This window comes from Nestor notabilis, unplaced genomic scaffold, assembly GCF_000696875.1.
Source record: "Nestor notabilis isolate BGI_N333 unplaced genomic scaffold, ASM69687v1 scaffold22258, whole genome shotgun sequence".
NCBI classification, from domain to species: domain Eukaryota; kingdom Metazoa; phylum Chordata; class Aves; order Psittaciformes; family Psittacidae; genus Nestor; species Nestor notabilis.
Window position 1 is genome coordinate 1 of NW_009940862.1, and position 19,314 is coordinate 19,314.

At 38.6% G+C, this 19,314-nt stretch overlaps 2 protein-coding genes across 2 annotated transcripts; one reads left to right on the forward strand and one right to left on the reverse strand.

Moving 5' to 3' along the window:
* Nucleotides 1-1,227: 1,227 nt before the first annotated feature.
* On the forward strand, nucleotides 1,228-10,612 carry LOC104399705 (cytochrome b-c1 complex subunit 2, mitochondrial; the record flags this gene model as incomplete). The annotated part of the gene is made up of 13 exons (XM_010020599.1): nucleotides 1,228-1,320; nucleotides 1,443-1,592; nucleotides 2,607-2,671; nucleotides 3,627-3,683; nucleotides 4,024-4,148; nucleotides 4,871-4,968; nucleotides 5,287-5,344; nucleotides 5,510-5,605; nucleotides 6,509-6,708; nucleotides 7,010-7,090; nucleotides 7,637-7,713; nucleotides 9,378-9,531; nucleotides 10,361-10,612. Coding segments are annotated over 13 exons (1,338 nt in total), but the record flags the coding sequence as incomplete, so codon positions are not given.
* Nucleotides 10,613-11,393: 781 nt separating this feature from the next.
* Nucleotides 11,394-18,723, reverse strand: PDZD9 (PDZ domain containing 9). Its single transcript, XM_010020600.1, has 4 exons — nucleotides 18,546-18,723; nucleotides 16,262-16,438; nucleotides 12,419-12,614; nucleotides 11,394-11,451 (listed from the first exon to the last, which is right to left on the reverse strand). Exons 1-4 carry the CDS (start codon nucleotides 18,721-18,723, stop codon nucleotides 11,394-11,396), a joined length of 609 nt encoding a protein of 202 aa, XP_010018902.1.
* Nucleotides 18,724-19,314: the final 591 nt, after the last annotated feature.

The window sequence follows — 19,314 nt, forward strand, 5'->3', positions numbered from 1 at the left end:
GGAGGTTCCTTGGGGGCTTCACCCGAGGCATTTCCCGCAAGCGCCTGGCGAGGCTGGGCCCGTGTGGCCGAGCAGAGGGGAGCAGGGTCCTTCCCCGCCGGTTGTGGCAAGGTGCCCTTGGCAAGTGGGGCTTGGCTCGCCCCGGGGTCGTGGAGGGGGCAGGGCGTTTGTTCTGCTGCAGAGAATCGCTTTGAGCCCGCGGGCAGCTGGAGTATGATTTGTGTAGGTCTCCACTGGAAGCAGGGAGGCGAATGGCCTCCGAGTCATAGTGTTTTTGTAAGTCACTTTTAGACGTGCACTAGTAGTTCATAAATAAGTAGGTTTAGAAGTTAAAATTAGGTGTCTTACCAAATTTGTAATGGGGGAAGAAAGTGTTTTTTCCTAGACTCATAGGTTGAACAGAGTCTGCAGCAAAGCGAGGGGAATTATGTCATTGGTACCCCTACAACTGACTGCAGTGGGGTGTCTGTCACTCAGGTTTTACTTTGAGATGAATGGGAATAAGTTGGGTTGGTTTTGATTTTTTTATGTAAAGAATAATAAATTTGGGAGGGTTTTTTTATAAGCATAAGAAACTTCAGAAAGGGTAGAAGGAATAGCGTTTCAAGTTTGAAATTAATAGGCTTATTTCTGCTGCCAGCTACTGAAGGGAAGGCTCTTGCAGTGTTCACCTAATTTTGAAGGCCTGCTTCTGGTCATTGCTCTGCAGTCTGGGGACTTGCATACATGTCCTCTTTGTATGCAGCAGTCAGTGTAGCTCAGTTGGCGAGAGAAGTGATTCTTTAGGAGTTGAACTGCCTACACCTAATACAAATCTAATACACCTAATAAATGGGAAAGTTATCTCCAAACTTATGTTCTGAGTATGTGGAATGCTGTGGCTGTTTGTTAATTGCTACACAGTGTTCCTACAGACTATACAGTATCAGTAGAGATACCCACTGCACAACAGCAAAGAGAGGGAGGGGAAAAAAGCTTTCTTACAGTGCTAATTCTTGAGAATAGCACCAAGGTCCAGGGACCTCATGTAAATCATTGCACAGGTTCTAACAGTGATGTGAAAAAAACCTGTCAGAGGAATTACAAGGGGATCACTGGTTTTACTCTGGGACTTGAAGTTATTGATTGTATTTCTACTTTAAAATTAGTTGCTTCTTCACTTCCATTGTAATGGAATGTGCAGTGAACTAATTCAGGAAATATATTTTCTTATGTTTTCTCCTCTAGAAGAGATTTTATTCACTTAAAGTAGCCCCTAAACTTTCAGTCTCAAAACCTGCAGAACGAGTGAAATTATCTCCAGAGTCTGAGAATCTTGAGGTCAGTATGAATACTGGTATTTTTTTCTCTCTCCATTTTTGTTTTGTAAAACTCAGTCAGAGTAGAGCTTTGACAGTATTTCTAGTGGGTGACTAAACCAAATGTTTTTCTGTTTAATACAGATCACAAAATTACCAAATGGCTTAGTTATTGCCTCTCTGGAAAACTTTTCTCCAGTTTCAAGAATTGGTGTGTTTATTAAAGCAGGCAGCAGATATGAAACCACTAGTAACTTGGGAACTGCTCACTTGCTTCGTATTGGATCTAATATGGTAGGTGTTTGTTCACTTTGTTACTATGTTGGCAATAGATGAAATGGTGAAAGGTTTATGATGGCAAAAGTAAAGGATATGGTAAGATTTAGTGTAAGAAATCTTATGAAGTGGAAAACAATGTACATTGATTTTTGGTTACCTGATTCAAGTGCAGGAGAAATGACATTACTTCCTGGAAGACAAGAATTGATACTTATTTAGAATTATGCTCTCCAGTGGCTTCAGTTATACAGGGTGCTCCGGGGGAAGGTACAGTAGGGTCAAAAAAAAGAACTGGTCAAGTTCATGGGTAGCAGGTCTTTAAAGAGTTGCTAATAGGAATAACTCTTGCAGGTGGTGCAGGAATACCACTGAACGGGTTGTGGGATGTTACATTTAAACAGCCTCTTCTGTTGCCGCTGTCAGGTGCAGAGCGTTGGGCCAGACATCTCATGGGCTTGACCCACTGAGACCCTTCCCCTTGTTCCTGTTCATCTCAGTTGCTGTCTGGCTGTAGGTGCAGGTGTAAACATGGCCTCTTGCAAACCAGCCAGGCTGTGACAATTAATGCTACACAGCACCACTGGCAAGCCTGTGACTGGTGTTGTATGGGTTCAATCCACATCAGCTTCAGGCAGAGAAAAAATAACATCCCAGCTGCTTATTACCCTTCCCAGCTGCTGCCTGCAATTCCCTCAGACAGCTGTCAGTGTAATAGCATGTGTAGGTGTTCTTGCCCTGGTTTTGTCAAGTTTTTCTAATTCAAAGAATCCTGTTAAATGTTCAAGCAAACCTGGATCATTCGAGAATGGGGCTGGGGAGCAAATATGTGACCAGTTAAGGCGGAAAATCGGAGAGTCTAGTAGAAATGATTGGGAGTAGGGATGGAGTAAGCTGGCTCAACTTTTCAGAATGGCTTCTGTATAAATGAATCAACAGATACTGTTTCAGCATTGCCTGAGCATCGAGCAACTTCAGGCAAGTCTGTTCTTAAAATAGCTGGAATTCTAACTTGCTTTTTTTCTTTAATAGACTACTAAAGGTGTATCTTCTTTCCGGATTACTCGTGGCATTGAAGCTGTTGGGGGCAGCCTGAGGTTTGTAACCGTGTATGACCTGTTTTGGTAACATGCAAACAAACTACATGATTGAAGGAAAAGTAAAACAGTAAGCACAACAATGCATAGGCAGATAAGCTCAGTGTGGTAGTGGTACTTGATTGGTGAACATTGACAAGGAACATCTTCTGTACTTCTCATTCAGTGAAGGCTCAAGAGTGCTCCCATGATTTGTATTTTAAAAACACCTTTCAATTAACAAAATATAAATGTTGCGTACCTGGGAGAAATATAATTTGTCCAAAAAGCTTAATGTTCTTTCTGCTTTTTCAGGCTTCAAGATTAAACTTCCTGAAGTCAGTAGATTATTTTTTTTTCTCCATCTTTTGTGAATAGATACCACTCATCACACTGCAATTCTGGGAACAATTCAGACAATAGTTGGCTTTCATGATTTGAGAGTTTAAAGCCTAGAAAACAAGCCTAAGAGAAATAAAAGAGGGATCTTGCTGTGCCTGCTTTCTTGCAATGTATCTTGAAATCATCCAGTAAGATTGTTTTACATAGATTTTGGTTAAAAGCAATGTTTTATATAACTTGAGACTCTACCCCTTTCTGTTCCTATTAGTCACAAATGTGTTGAAGCAAGTGGGGAGTTTTCTGCCCAAAGAGAATAATTTCTGAATTGTCTTGTCTAATACATATACACATTTGTCTTCAGGTTTTGCTATTCAGCCTCATTTATTGTTTTACCTTGAATTAGCATGATATTTTAAATACTGATGATCACAAGACACTTGTTATTACTTGAACACTTGAGGGGAGTCCTAGTTATGTCTGTTTCTGCTGTGTGTTACTACTCACTTTAAATGGTCATGTCAAGCAAATTTAAGGGGAGATACTGATACCAAGCAGATATTGAGGGGCGGAATATGTATGAAAAAGCACTTCTGTGTTCCGTGCTGAAATGGGTTTTGTGTTTTTTCTCATTTAGTGTGTACTCAACAAGAGAGAAGATGGCTTACTGTATTGAATGCCTGCGTGACTACGTGTAGGTATCTAGATATGCTGTAAATGGAAGTGCATGCTTTACAAACTGCTCTGTGGCAGAGACCATTCATTTTGCAGGGTAGGAGTAACAACTATTTTAATGTTTTTGTAATAAATCAATAAACTACTCAGCTTCTGTATCACGTTATTGAGCATACAGATGATGCGGAACTGAAGTTGAATCCTCATACTCTGTACAGCATGCTAGTAACTACTCTGGCTCGAGTGGTGTATTTTGTTGTTCATGCGTTGCTTACAGATTAGTTTAACTTGCTTTCAACTTCAGAAGAAGTATGTGCTACTTCTGTTGTGTTTAATGCCTTTGTAACTTTTTTATCTAGTGATACAGTTATGGAGTACCTTCTTAATGTCACCACAGCACCAGAGTTCAGACCATGGGAAGTAGCTGATCTTCAGCCACAGTTAAAAGTTGACAAAGCAATTGCCTCTCAGAATCCTCAAGTTGGTGAGTGTACTTTCTGATCCACTGCATTGGCTTCAGGGGAGTTTCTTCAGAATTACACACTTTTGGAAAAAATAGTTTCCCTTTTGCTCTCTCATGTGACCATGTAATCCTTCATCTTTTCCCCATGGATAGGTATGAGTCTTTCTGTTACAGAACCTTTCTTTATAAATACACAAGTTTTTCTAGCCTGTGCATAACATTTAGCAAGTAACATGCTGAAGACAGCTTAAACCATTCCCCATGGCAGCTTCCATTTTACCTTTTTAATTCAAGTACAGCCAAAGAATGTGCAGGACATGACTGTTATTGACAGTATATTTGCAGCAGCTTGTGTTCTGAAAACGATTCTTAGGTATTACTTATCAGTGTGGAAGCAATATTCTGCAAAAGACCTCTTGATTTGCACAGTTATTTTGATAGAAAACCAGTATGGATTCTCATTACACTGAAAATGGATTCCAGCTTCAGGGTTATGAATTTAGGTTTGTGGGTTTAAAAAAAAAAAACGAAATAGACCTAAACACAAAGCCTCAGCCAAACTTGTGCATTTGGATGAAACTTTCACGTGTACTAGATGATTCTAGACCTGCTTTTGCAGATCTTGTGGTCCTTAAAGAGGCCCACAGCTCTGTTTCACTGGGGTAACATTTAGTTTCATTCATGATCTTCATTAAAAGTGGCTTTTACATTAATCATCATCACTAAAACTTCGTTCCTCTTAGGAGTGCTGGAAAACTTGCATGCTGCAGCCTATAAGAATGCTCTGGCAAACCCCTTATATTGTCCAGATTACAGAGTTGGGAAAATTACTTCTGAGCAGGTAGGATTATTTGTGTTGTGTTAGGAATCTGTTTAAGTTTGTTTATCAAGGATAGATGATGATACTTGAGAAAGTAAACACTAACTGTATTTACTATATAAATTTTTTATCTTCTTTGCATAGCAAGGCTGTCAGTGAAATGCAAGTGTTCTTGTATAAGAGGGTTTGGAGAACGGGTAAAATGCTGTTCTATAGACAGCTCCTTTTGGAAACATTGGAGTTTGCTGCATGAAAAAGTATGAGGGGGGTTATCAGAAACACACTTGCCATTTTTATAATTTATACAAAATACCCTAAAATGTGAATTTACTGTTGCAGCTCCATGATTTTGTACAGAACAATTTCACAAGTGCGAGAATGGCTCTAGTAGGACTAGGTATGTATGTTCTTTAATGGGCATTGCAATTCTTAAGGGAAAACTGCCGTGGAAGGTGGAGTTCTCTGTAGAAGTAAAATGTTACAGTACACTTAAAACACTTTTATTTAACCTCTCTTGGTTTTCAGTGCCATTACATTACTTGGCATAACTGTTGTGTTGCAGGTGTGAAGCACTCTGACTTAAAGCAAGTTGCAGAGAACTTTCTAAACATCCGCGGTGGAGCTGGTGTTTCTAGTGCAAAGGCTGTTTATCGAGGGGGTGAGTCTGTGTCTTGTATCTGTTCTGAATGACTCATTTTCTGTTTATTATAAATGTAGTACTATTCAAAGTTGAAGCTGAAAACAATATAGTTGTACTAAATGCTGTATGTGGGAAGTGACAGTTCAGAGGCATCTCCCATCTAACTAAGCAGAGGATTATTCTCCACCATGGAAAGTTCTGAGATAAAACTGAACCCGTATTTCCAATAAAGCTTAAGCTGCAAGATCATTTATTCCATAAAGCGGAAAACAAACTGGCTTGTGGTTTCTCTTGGCATTTTGGGGAAGATTCCCTGAAGAGTAGATTAAGGACTGTCTGGAAGTGGTGGTAGGTTTTCTCTTTAGGGAAGGTCTATTAGAATGCTGTAAATCTTCCATAAAAAATAAAGTAATACTTAAGTCTTTCAGAGCAGTATCTTGCACTAGTTAATACCAATACCTATTCTTTAGTTGGAGTATCAGGTCACTCTAACCAGGTAAGGGAAAAAGGTTTCCAACATTTAATATTTACCTGGAATAAATTCATTTTCTATAAAACAGGAGCAATATTGTTATGAATAGAAGGCAGTGCTACTTTTCTGAGTATTTGTTATCAGACACTCGCTGGGTTTTGTCATTTCATACTTTGTATGGTTTAGGGTCAGGTTCAAATAAGGCAGAGGAAGGTGCATGGGTTTGCAATTGCAAGAAAATTTTTGAATGGTAAGGACTTTTTATAATTACCTATAGTCTACTAACAGCTTCTTGCTGTTTTCCTGAATGGACATGCAATAACTTCACACCCTGGCTTTTCTCTTGTGAAACGAACTGGCTAGGAATGTTTCCTTTCAATACCTCTGAATGTATAGTAGTTTCTAACTGAATATTGTATTGCTTTTTATTCTGTTGTTGTGGTTTTTAGGAGAAATCAGAAAACAGAATGGTGAGAGCCTTGTCCATGCTGCTATTGTCTCAGAAGGAGCTGTTGTTGGGAGTGCAGAAGCAAACGCGTTCAGTGTTCTTCAGCATGTTTTAGGTGCTGGGCCCCTTATCAAGAGGGGAAGCAATGTTACCAGCAAATTGTGTCAGGGTATTGCTAAAGCAACTATCCGGCCATTTGATGTAAGTTCAAAGGTTTATTGTACTCTGATACTTTAAGTAAAATGCATATTATCCATTGAGACTTTACTACCACCAGATACAATTGTAATTAGTTCAGTCTTGCACAAGTTACAGTACTTCAGAGAAGGACTTCCAACCTGATCTTTCCTCTGCACAGATGGAATTTAGCTTCCTGACTTACAGTATTTTAGATCCTGATAGTAATTATTTTCCTATGCTTGATGGATGGATGGATGGATGATGCTGGAATGGATTAATGTTCTGATACTTGAAACAGTTGGTGATAATGTTTGTTTTGCAGGCTTCTGCATTTAATGTGAATTACTCTGATTCTGGGCTCTTTGGGATTTATACCATATCCCAGGCTTCAGACACTGGGGAGGTGAGTTGCTGATTAGAATTTAACTACTAGGAATATAACCCTCAAACTAGTTTCGATCTGAGATAGAGGCTAATTCATCTAAAAAACTCAGTTCATCTGGTTTCTTGTATGAGAATGCTGCATGGTCAGTTATAACTTAGCTTTGTAAGCTGGGTGTGAGACTTGCTATCTAGGAAGTACAAATACCTAATACAAATAAGAGCTAGTAAAATACTGTAATTGCTGACTTACATGTGTAAGCCTAAGTGTATCAGGAGGAACATGCTGGCTCTTGAAGCTGGCAGAAGTGAGTGAACTCTAATGAAGAAATGGTGAGACCATACAAATTAATGTGGTGTTGCAGTTTCATTCCACAAGGCTTTTTGTGCCTTGCTTGGGCATTTATTACAGTGGTCTCAGTTTTGTTATGAAGCTGTTCAGAATTGAGTTCAGGCAGACAATCCTAACATCATCAGCTGCTCTGAAGTTTCTGAGATGTCATGTAATGGAAATAACATACTGAAATTTAATGCTGGAAGAAGTCTTAACTAATGTAATTTTCCTCAGGTCATTAAAGCTGCTTTGAACCAGGTAAAGGCAGTTGCTCAGGGCAGCGTCACTGATGACGATGTCACAAAGGCAAAGTAAGTGCATAAAGAACTCTCTTGTGTATTGTGAAGAAAAGTTTCTTAACATGTAGCTACTTGTCAAACGCTTAGATTATTCTGTACAGCAGAGCTTATCGTTGTCTTGTAATTAGTTCCATTGGGAATTGCTCACTTTCCTGTGTTAAAACTGAAGCACTGTCAGTAGGGTTTTTTTCCCAGAGCTGTACTGATGCTCTGCTTGTGGCATTTCCTAATAAAAACTTGTTAGATAAGTGTTAATAATTTCTGAAAACTGTTTCAATGTAAGAAATTGGCAAGTATCCACAGATGCTGTCATTTTAATCATACTCTATACTATTAAGATGTATTCAAATTCAAATTGCAGTATTTAGGTAATTCCCTTTACAGTGGCACTGCAACAATTCCCAAAACAATTATATTAAACAATCTTCTGCATCTTCAAAGAATAGTAATAACGAGGGTCTGCAAGTGTAAAGCACTGAATTAGTGCTTTAGTGTTTGAAATAAGTGCCCATAGGAATATTTGAGATATGGAGAAAATTACTATTAGAAATGCAGTAAAATCAACAAAGTTTTAGGGTTTCTAATTGGGCTTGATATCCAGATGGTGTTAGACTGCACTGAGCCTCTCAAACTGTAGTTATGCAATATAACAATATGGTACAGATTCACTCAAGTAGCAGCATTAAAATATTGCCCATTGCATATGTAAAATACTTACAAGACTCCATGTAAAGCCTGATTACAGAAAACATAATAACCTAAACATGTTTGGTTGTGCTTTAGTCACTAGTAGCTAAATGGTGAATTCTGGACCTTTATATGTGGCATTATTTGTTTTGTGTGTTGGAATAATTTTGTTTTGTGGTATTTCTTGGCTTTGTTTGTAACAAAGCTGCCTAGTATTAGGGAGTTACAGTGCTGTGGCTTTTTAGGGGGAAGAGGGGTTCCTTTCTGGAATGGATTAATGTATTTTCTATCTTGTTCTTTCTCCTTTAGTTACAAAAAACAACCAACGAAAAATTAACCCAAAAAACAAACCAAATTCGAGGTCAGCGATATTTGCAGTCTGGCAATTCAGTCTAATCATGTTCTATTGGAATAAACCATTTTCTGCCATTTTGTTGTTTAAAAAAGAACAGGACTAGCTTACAAAAGTAACATTTTCATACGTAGCAGTGAGACTGCATGAAATAGAACAAACAGTGTAAACTTGCTGTCTTTTAACAGAACATGGAACTATTGCTTAAGAAGCCTAACCATTGACGTTCACTGCTGCTTTGTCACTTCCAACAAAATAGCTCTGCGTTAAGTCTGTTCTTTATGAGAAACTGAAATCCATTTTAAACCTAATTTTTAAACTTGATAGTTTGTCTGAATCCTGTGGTACCTGCATCAGTTCCTTAAAACAGAAACGGATTCTGAGCTAGGGATCTTCTGACTGTAGGGGGTGGCAGTAGGTGCTGGTGTACCCTGTCATTTTCACACTTGGAGTATTTGTGGTACCTCTTTCCTAAGTACAGAATCCTTACATACTTGAAAAGGAAACCCTTCCAAAATGAGAGGAATCTTGAAAACTTAAAAAGCCCCAAAAACTCATTGCACTTAGAAGGGGTGGTGACTAAAGTAATAACAGGATTTTCATATTCGCTCATCCTTAATGCTTTATTTGATGGCAGAAATCAGCTAAAAGCCACCTATTTGATGTCAGTGGAGACTGCAGAGGGGTTGCTGAATGAAATAGGCTCAGAGTCTTTGATGTCTGGCACACACACATCGCCATCTGTTGTTGCTCAAAAAATCGACTCTGTAGCCACTGCTGATGTTGTCAATGTAAGTATGTGTCAGCATTACAGGTGTGTCTTAATCACCGTGTAATGGGTGCTCATTTGTGTGTGTTTATAAACACACACATACAATATCTTTCAAAAAAGCCAAGGCAACTCATTTACAGCTCCCAGCTGGCTACCTTGTGATGCCTTTACTTACTTTATTAACAGGAGACTGTTTAATCCAATATGCTGCAAAAGTAGCATAGCTGGGAGTGTATGACATGCTCATATACTTTACTTGAATTTACCAAAACTGCTAACTAGTATTCATGGACAACTTGATGCTAGTTCCAGTGCAGACATCTCTATGTCAAAGGTTTTGGGATTCCTGAGTCTAGAATATTTGCTGTGCTTAATAAAACAATTACAGTGATAACTGATGTAACCATATTGCTATTCCACATCACTTTGTTGCTTAACAACTTGAAGCAAACTTCATAGAGAAATCCATCAGAAATTCTAAGAAAACTCGTTTTTTCCACAGTTACCACTATTTTGTGTTGCAGTAGCAACTAGCAATAGCTTTAGTAGTAAGGAAAGATCCACTGTATGTTGTGGTGTAATAATTATTCTAGGCATAACTATTTTCTAAGAGTTATGCCTTTTATATCCAACTGTCATTCTGCCCCTCCTGTTTAGATTATAAAGTAAGAAGAAGCTGGATTAGAAACAAGTTTAGACAGCAAAAAGAAAACTGTTTATTTGATGTACGATGGTAGTGTTGGGATTTGTTGTTTGTTTTAATAACTTGAAGCTGAGGCTGTGAGCAGCAAGATAAACTCTGTTGTAATGAATATTGCCTTATATCCATTTTCTCAATGTATTTTCAGGCTGCCAAGAAGTTCATCAGTGGGAAGAAATCAATGGCAGCTAGTGGGGAGTTGAGAAATACTCCTTTTCTTGATGAGCTGTAAAAACAAAACTGGGATGCAGATTCACAACGGACCTAGAATGAGCTCTAAGTCACCTGCGCTCCAAGTAAATTACTACTAACTTGTTATTTATGCATTCAGTTATTTCAGCAAATTTATCGCAAGTAATTGTGGGATTGCACTTGTCCAATAAAGTGCTGAGTTCATACATTGTGTGTTGTTGGTTTGTTTTCTACTGAAACTGTTACGTAAAATGCTGGCAAGTCTGGCTCTGTACGATGAAGATAGGACTACAGTGAGCAAATAAGGTGACAGTTTAGTCAATGTAAAAAATGGATATGCCAAAATGGTCACTGTGATGCAAATACTTGATTGCCACTAGTTGTCCGTATATTCTTGTATGTTCAGGAAAGGTTTGAGATCAACTATCTCCACCATCTTTATATCAAGAAAATGAAGAAACTTGCCTTCAAACAAAGATGAATGTATTAGGCCTTCCTAGAGCTTGCAACTGCTACGTGTCAGGGATGAGCAGAGGTAGTGTTTCTGAGTGTCTTCTCCACAAGTAGCATTGATAGACAGCTTTGAGGGGAGGGAGGGCATTGCTAAAACATTCAAGTATCTTACGACATTCACAATTTTTTTGAAGGCACATGTTAGAAGAAAACAGATACAATACAATTTGGAAACCTATGTGGGGACAAGTCAGGTTCTGCAACAGAGGAAAATTCTTCTAAATGGGATGTATGTGATAGAGAAGGGCAGAAGGAAGAGGAACTGTAGCCCAGTAGGAAGGAGGTCTGACACCACTAGTACCAAGCTTAGGATTGTATCATGCTTCAACATCGTTATGAAAAACAGCATCGCAAATATGGTCTGTGCCGACCCCAAGCATCTGGCCTGTATCAGGTATCTGCCAGATTTTGAATATTGATAGTAACTTAGGAATGAACTCACAGCAGTATGATGGGGGAAATTTACACTGAAAAATTTACAAGCCTACATCATCATCAGTACTGGACCCGATGTCATCTTCATCGTAGTCTGTGCTGAAAATACAGAAAATACTGGTGTTACTTGAACATGCAGTAATTCCCACAGCCGTTTAGTTCACTAATCATGGACTCTTGTTCTGAAGACAAGTTTGTTAGTTCTGAAGCTCTCTAATATCAAACTAGTACTATTGTCCATAACCCTTTGCACACTGTTTCCTTTGCACTCCACAGCTAAGTTGTAATTTGGTCATGAGAAAAGCAAGCTATCCTTTTTCTGCTCCTTCAGAATAGCAAATAATTTGATGTATTTAAACATACAGGTTTAATGTCTTAGAAAGCCCCTTGCTTCCAAGGTAGCTCCAGCTTCCCTTCTGCTGTTCTAACTCAATTATCTCCTTTAAATACTTATGTTCCTTCCATTACATATTAGGTTTCTACTAAAACTTTGTGCCTCAGGAAAACTTGTATGCCATCTACATTAATCATACTGACCGTATGAACCACGTTTAGGATTGAGCACAATATATTTTTAGGCAGTGATTCTCACAAGAAGAGTTTATTTTTCCTGAAGTTCAATTTCAAAAGTCATACTCATTATCCACTGTCAGTAGCTAAGACTGATTAAAGAACAGATAAGCTGTTTAGATGGTGGTATCAAGATCTCCATCTTGGTACCCTCAGCTACTTGCAGTTGTCTAGATCTTTGGCTATCACAAACCGGCATGGCCTCTTGACTTCAGAGGTGTTCCTGCCAGTCAGACTTCTGCTCACTGTGCAGGCAGGAAGGGGCATATCTAAAAATGCTCATCCTGACCCTGTCTCCACTGTAACTAGAAAAGTGAGCTTTCCTTTGGTGTATGTTCATTTCAAATCACAGGTTTCTATTAAAAATAAAAAATGAAAGTACATCTTTAGACCAACATTTTATCCTAAACTGTAAACGCTATTACACTATTTCTTGTTTCTCGCTGCAATGATAAGCAATGTGAAATTCTAGTTATGTATAATAGTTATTTCTTACTCTGCTGACACCACAGGCAGCTTTACTTCAGGAATTAATTCAACTGCACTTTGCCAGTCTTGAGGTACTTCAACAAAATCTCTGTAAACTCTGATTTGTAGAGTCGTTCCTATAGGAATATTGTGCAGGAGTTGCCTAAGCTGTCGCAGGGTCCAGCCCAAAACGGTGGCATGTCCAATTTTTATTAGAACATCCCCTACCAAGGAAGAAAACAGACAGCAATCATTTTGAGACTCTGTCAATTTTTAACTGTTCGTATTCTAAAATATATAGTCTTTAGCACTATACTTTCATGTTTTTATTGCATGTATTCATCAGCGCTTCAACTGGAGGTAATTCTTTTTTCTTTCTATTTTAATAATGTTTTTCGCTCTGTTAAGAACTAACTGTTCACAACTCTAAGGAAAGCTGCAGATTGCTTGTTTGCTTTGGGACTTTTCTGAGTGAACATGATAAACTTTAGGTTGCTTATTCAGTGCTACCTTCCATTTCTGTGAGGGTTGGGGGCCAGATAAAGGTAAAATGCTGAATGCTTTGATCAGGATCACTACCTGAGATCAGACAGACTCCAGCAAGGTTCAGCTGAGGTTATACGCCTGCACATGTCACCTTGTGTTTGACTGGGCCCCTGGAGGCTTCCAGGGTTGGCTCTCCTTGGTGACTAGCGCCTGTCCCTCTGGTCCCAACACATGGGTACATTGCAATACAATGTCAAGCAGGCCAGGGAAGACAGGATGTGCCTACTACAGCTGGTGCAGAGGCTAACTGAGGAGTTCAAGCAGAAAGTGGTGGTGATGTTGTTTGTTAGTTTGTCTGTTTAAGGGACAAGGCTGCAAATAACATTACCTACTGCTAGTGGAAAGCGCTGAGCTGCAGTTTGGCAAAAAGCAGTACTACATCCAGGAACAACAGTACAGAAGCCCCAGCACCTGTATGTACCATGGGGTGTAACAAGGTGGGCTTTGAGGGGTTGGGGGCAGTTACTCTATAAACCTGTAATTTTGGAGACTGCAAAAGGCAAGCAGAATCTACTTGCAGCAGATTATAGCTCCATGAGCAGCCTGGCAGAAACAGTTGCACAGTAGAGCAGTACCAGTAAACGTTACCTACTGAACTGCAACAGAGCAGCATAGGGGATTTAAACAAGCAGTACAGCTGTCTGCTGCCACATTAGCAGAGCAAGGAGCCTCTCTCCATCTGCTCAGTTTTCTTTTTATCCCTTTTGGGTTAAAAATGCCTATAGCAAAAAATTTGCAGGCTTTCAAATTGTTCACCTGAGCTACTATCATGTTTTCATTCGCTTTTTCCCCATTAACTACTCCTTCTCCTCCATCGTCATCACACCTTCTCTCCCCGTTAGTTTATCACAAGATACTGGATATACTGGGGTGCAAACAGGAAGTTCTGGAACAGCTACCAGGGTAGCAGATAACAAAAAAGCAACAGAAAACATTTTACCAACAGTTTTATGTAAGCTCTCAGCCTCAAGCAGAAAGATGCACACCCAAATTCATGTTTCAAAATGCATAGATATAAATGTACTTACGATTTAAAGCATCTGCAAGACATTCTTGGCCTTGGACAGATTCTTTTAAAATTCATTTTTTTCTGCCCATACTGTTCTGATAACACTGCTGTGGTGAGTCAAAGCCATCTCTGAACTGCAGATGGAGATAATTTTGCTCCTCTGCTCCAGCATCTAGAGTCTGAACCACCCAGTTTTTCAGTTCATCCATCAGTTTTGTGATTGACACCCTTCAGTGGCCACTGAAGATTTGTGTGGAGATAACCTCTTGCACTATGAAGGTATTCTGAGGAAACAAGTCCTAAGCAGCCCTGTTTCTTCTTGCTGGCATGCAGAATAGGGCATGCATATGCACATATAAGTTTGGTGAGTATAACTGTAGGATTTTAAGACATTAGTGCCTCCCACTACCTCTGTTAATTTCTAGCTCCTCCCCATTAAAGTCAGCAGAATGGCGCCAGGTCTTTCAAGCTATAAGCAGTTATAAACAGTTCTTTTAGGTTCCCATTTGACATCGTACAGATAATACTCAATCAGCTGGGGAAAAAAGTTAAAGATAAGACCTAATTCACTGAAAGAAAAAAATCTTAAGCAATGCATTTGTGCATCATATTTTTGCTAAGCTCATGCTCTGGACATTGGTAGTAATGCCAAAATAACTGTGCTGCTGTGGTATCCTTGAGAGTCGGAGCTTCTACAAAATACAGTCTTTTCTGCAAAGTTTTACAGCTTTGGTCTTAAATACAAAGGTTTTATAAGTTTGCTCTACACATAAATTGATCAAATTCAGCTGTTTGCTGAATTTGGGTTTTTTGGTGTATGGAATATGCTGAGTTAGATCGAGGTGCTCCATGAAGCATGCTCAAATTGTTTCTTTTGGCTCCAAAACCTAAGATCAGCTACTACAAAGGGACAGTGTTTGTAACCAGTCCTTAGGCCCCTTTAAACTGTTCAATACCTGCTGCAGTAAATCAAACACATCACATGCTGTAAATAATTTGAATCCTTGTCCTTGTAGGCTTTATTGAAAATGCTTTTGGAGCTTGCCTTTTTCAAACTATTGCAAACAGGACTACTTAGTTTCAGTGACTAATACTATGTATTTTTTACTTTATAGACGTAAAAAAACCCTAAGCAAACCAACAACCAAATCAGTATCATATATATGTTTTTGTATAACATACGGGTTTTGGGGTTTCTAGGGAATAGATAAAAGCTATCAGGTCCTAAGATAATAAAGGTACTTAGTTCAAATCCAAATCCATTCCTGTATTATGTTCAGGATTTTTCCAAGGATTTTTATACTGAGATCAAAAATGCAAAGCCTTTTCTAAAATGAGGTTAAGAACTCCACTCACTGGTTTTTATTTCATCAAACAAGTAGATCTTTCTTCCTAGTGCTTGGAATTCTAATTCTTTCTGAAAGGTGCAAGAAGAACTGCCCAAATTATAAAGGCAATGCTGGGAAAACGGTTCCAATTTGAAGACACACATTTGCACTGTACAGCAGAAAGTTTTAATGACTTCATTACGCTCAAGTCATAGCTTCGTAGATTTCTACGTTAGAGACAATTTAATATTTGGTAATAACATAACACACTAACATCCCCGAACTGTAGTTCATGAGTCTAATATAATCAGTCTAGGGACCCATGTAAAGCATTTACGTTTACAGAGCTTTCAATTACAAGCTTAATATAGGTGTCTGATGTTCCACAAGAAACCTTAATAACCAGTAATAGTCTGTTAGTACTGATATGGCACATTTCAGGTTTAAAGCATTTAGCAAATTAACACCTGCATGGATTGTTAGAGCACAGAGATTTGTCTACTGCCATTTAGTAACTATTCTGTATAATACAGAGAAATAAAAAGCAAACAATAAGGCAAATTAATTTCAAACCTTTGGGAAGTTTTGTGTTACTTGTAGAGTAAAATTACTTGAACAATAATGCACTGAACAAAGAATGGTACTATTCAAGTTTAGCTGCTATACAAAGGTAATAGTTAAACTATTTTTTGGCAAACCTGATGAATAGGAAACCTGGTTTTGCTGAAGAGAAATATACAGACTTAAATCTTGATCTGATTATGGAACAGTCACCCATATCAGCTATTTTAAGATCACAGGTATTTTAGTACAATGGAATGCTGGCACTGAGCTTTACACAGTTTATGCTGGTTTCTCTTCTCTGTAATTTCAAACTGAGTTTCTTTTGATCTGTGTAAGTGTAAATAAATCAGAGACAGGCTCAAAGCACAAGTGCAGAACATTTTCAATGCTATTAAATTTGGATATCACTGTCGGTTCCTCTTACCTGGTTTTAGCTTTCCATCATTAGCTGCAGAGCTTTTCTCAACAATGCTTGTTATCTGGAGATATGGCCCATTCTGTATGACTATGAGACCTAATCCTTGTTTACCCATCCTAATAGTTGCCTTCAGTACTGCAACCAGTGTGTACTGAAAGATGCTTTCCAGTGATGGCATCTGCCCTGTGAAAAGTAAGAGGAAAATTTTACTAGTTGAAAATGTGATATAATTCTTCAATAACAGGTTTAAGGAGACATTTGAGCAGGTGCTGGACCCAGTCTTAATTGTCCAAACAGTTAAGTCCCTCATCCTTAACTGCTTCTTTAGGTAAGCATTGCCTGCTGAGTCACACATTTTACCAAGAGAAAAAGCAATACTGCTGTTACTTAAGTGTTCATTACTAACAGTGGTATATTCAGGGAAAGTAGAGAACAGGATACAGGATAACAGAACAGAGGAGGTGTCAGCTATTAAAGACTTCAAGAAAAGATTGAATTACTATAAAAATGTAAAAATGGATTTTTCAAATCAACATTTATAAAGGAGATAAATTTCTAAATTTCCAGCAGACTGGTTCCACACTCTACTGCTGACATGAGGGAAGGGCCTAAACTTGCCATAGTTAGCACATACAGAAATAAAATACTCTTGAAATGAGAAGTAATACAATATAAATGACATTTATCCCAGTGTCTCCATCAAGAAGTATAATAGGGATAATAAAGAAATCTCCATCTCTCAAGCCTGTTCTCATTAAGAGCCAAGAGAAATTAAGACTGTCACATGAGTGCTTCCGACTCCTAAACCAAACTGTATTCTATCAAAAATTACTTTTTGTCTCTGTTTCAAGATGTAATCTCTAAATATAACTTCTGACAGTAGAGTACCAATATATTAACTACTTGAGATGCACTCCAGTACTCTGAAATCACTTAATGAAAATTCCCACCACTTTATCCTTCTTCTTTAAAATATAGAAACTTGGTCATCTTTCCAATGGCTTAAGTAAAGCTTTGGATCAGGCTCCAAATGACAACCCAGAATGTCTATAAAAGAATTAAGATCGAAAGTATAGCAATGTGAACATGTCATTTGTCAATTTGGCTGCTGAACTGAAAAACAGAGAAGGAAGCTGGAATGGGTTTATGGGTTTTTTTTTTCCTTCCCAATGAAAAATGCAGTATTTTTTAATTTGTTGTTAGTAGAATACATTTAATTTGGATTAAATACTTCATTTTCATGGTCAGGAAAGAAAAGCAAAGGAAGACCCACTCTAGCACATACTTTAACCTGTTGATAATTCTCACAGATCAGATGTCTGACCTGCGACTGTTTTTCTTGCTCAGGAATTTATGCAAGGTGGAACAGGATCAATAGAAGGGAAGGGATTGAAACCTTCCTGTGGTGTTCTTGGTCACTTTTCAATGTGTGTTTCAATCTTTTTCAGCCAGAAAAGGAAACTGAATCCTAGTTTCCTATTTCCAGAATAAGTACTTAATTCCCAGGCCAATAAATGTACATAGATTATATGAAGACTACATTTTGTAGTTATTATTATTTGTAGTATTGTTTTCTAGCCAAAATTATTCAGAAATTCCATTAAAATTCATGAGCATTTGTAGGTCAGCAAATGATCAGCAGTGAAATGAGAAACAAAAAATGCTATTTATAAATCTAGCTAACTTCATTTATAGATAGCAGAATCCTGATCTCAGGCTGCTTATTATTACATGAAGTTATCTTACTGCACATGAGAGTTTTAAAAGCACGAAAACTGTGACTAATCCAAAGCCTACAAAAGAATTAGGAGGAATGCTAAAATTCACTCTTTTAGCTGAGTCTCTTGTCTTTTTACTATACCTGTATCAGTCTATATAGTCTCCAAGGAAGGTGGATTTTCTCTTTGTTCTGTGCTACAGAAAGTTTAGGTACTTGACAGAACTTACATTACAGTTGCCCTAACACTGTCTTGATTTTCTCCAAGTTACCTTTCAATTCTGCAGTTTTGCAGGCAGCAGAGTAGGATCTCTCTGTTCTGATGAAGAAATACCCTTTTCTTTGTCACCTGCCTTTAATTCTGTTCCAAATACTTAACCTCAAGAGCAGAAATGCCTCTTGATACTAAGAAAAACTGGTGTACCAGGGGCTTTGTGAAGAAGATGCTGTCTGGTAGCACAAGGACTCAAAAAGTTTGAGATACTGAAATGCAGGAGTGAAAAAGTGCTGAGGCAGCAGTGACAAGGTGGAAATGAACAGACGAAGAAATAAGCAGAAGAGATGGATACTCACTCATAGTTTCATCCCCAGGCTCTAATAAAGACTGGGTATGTTTCATCAAGTCCTGAGGAAGACCTTTTCCTGTGAAGCCAAAATAGTGCCGGAGTGTCCGAGGTGAACCTTTTGGAAGTATGCTACTGCTCCATGGTGGCCTGCGGACGAAGAGTCTACCAGCAGGTGAGGAAGCCATGGTGCCTAGCAACTACTCAGAATGCAGGGGCAGGCAGGTTCCAAGCTCCCTCAGCACCACACACCAGCAACATGGGCACAGGGGAGTCTGGCATTGGGCAAAGGATGTGCCTGCATCTAACGCACTGTTTCAGTTCAAAAGGAGTAATTAGATTTACGCTGCCTGTCTGTCAGTACCACAGCTCTGTCTGAAGCCCCAGAGCTTTCTGGAGAACATATAGCTGCCGGTGTCCTGCCACACAGCATCCTTAGGCATGTACACATCCCCTGATAAAACTGAGAAAGATTAAATTAAATGACTGATCACACAGCCTGCATGGTATGAAGATGACTGTGTCACTATTTCTGACTTCATATTCGCCTGCGTACCAAAAGCCAGTGAAAACCGTATCTTCCCTTTGCGTACCCTCTCCACCTCTCCTTCTTTTATTTCTTTTGCAATGAAGCTGAGTTATTTGGAGAGAAATTCATTTGGAGGCAGACTTTTACATAAGCTTGTATTAAAAGCTATTTTAATACCACTTAAAGCCAGTTTATAGGATAATAGCAGGTGATTCTTGGAAATAATATCTTTTCAAGGCTGCTGTATTCC

Bases quoted from the DNA above. Each gene is read 5' to 3' on its own strand.
- PDZD9 (XM_010020600.1), bottom strand. From the start codon at position 18,723: ATGGCTTCCTCACCTGCTGGTAGACTCTTCGTCCGCAGGCCACCATGG. The intron at 16,439-18,545 runs GTGAGTATCCAT...TACTTTTCACAG, and splicing joins GCCTGGGGATGAAACTATGA to GGCAGATGCCATCACTGGAA. The intron at 12,615-16,261 runs GTAAGAGGAACC...CTTCCTTGGTAG, and splicing joins TGATGGAAAGCTAAAACCAG to GGGATGTTCTAATAAAAATT.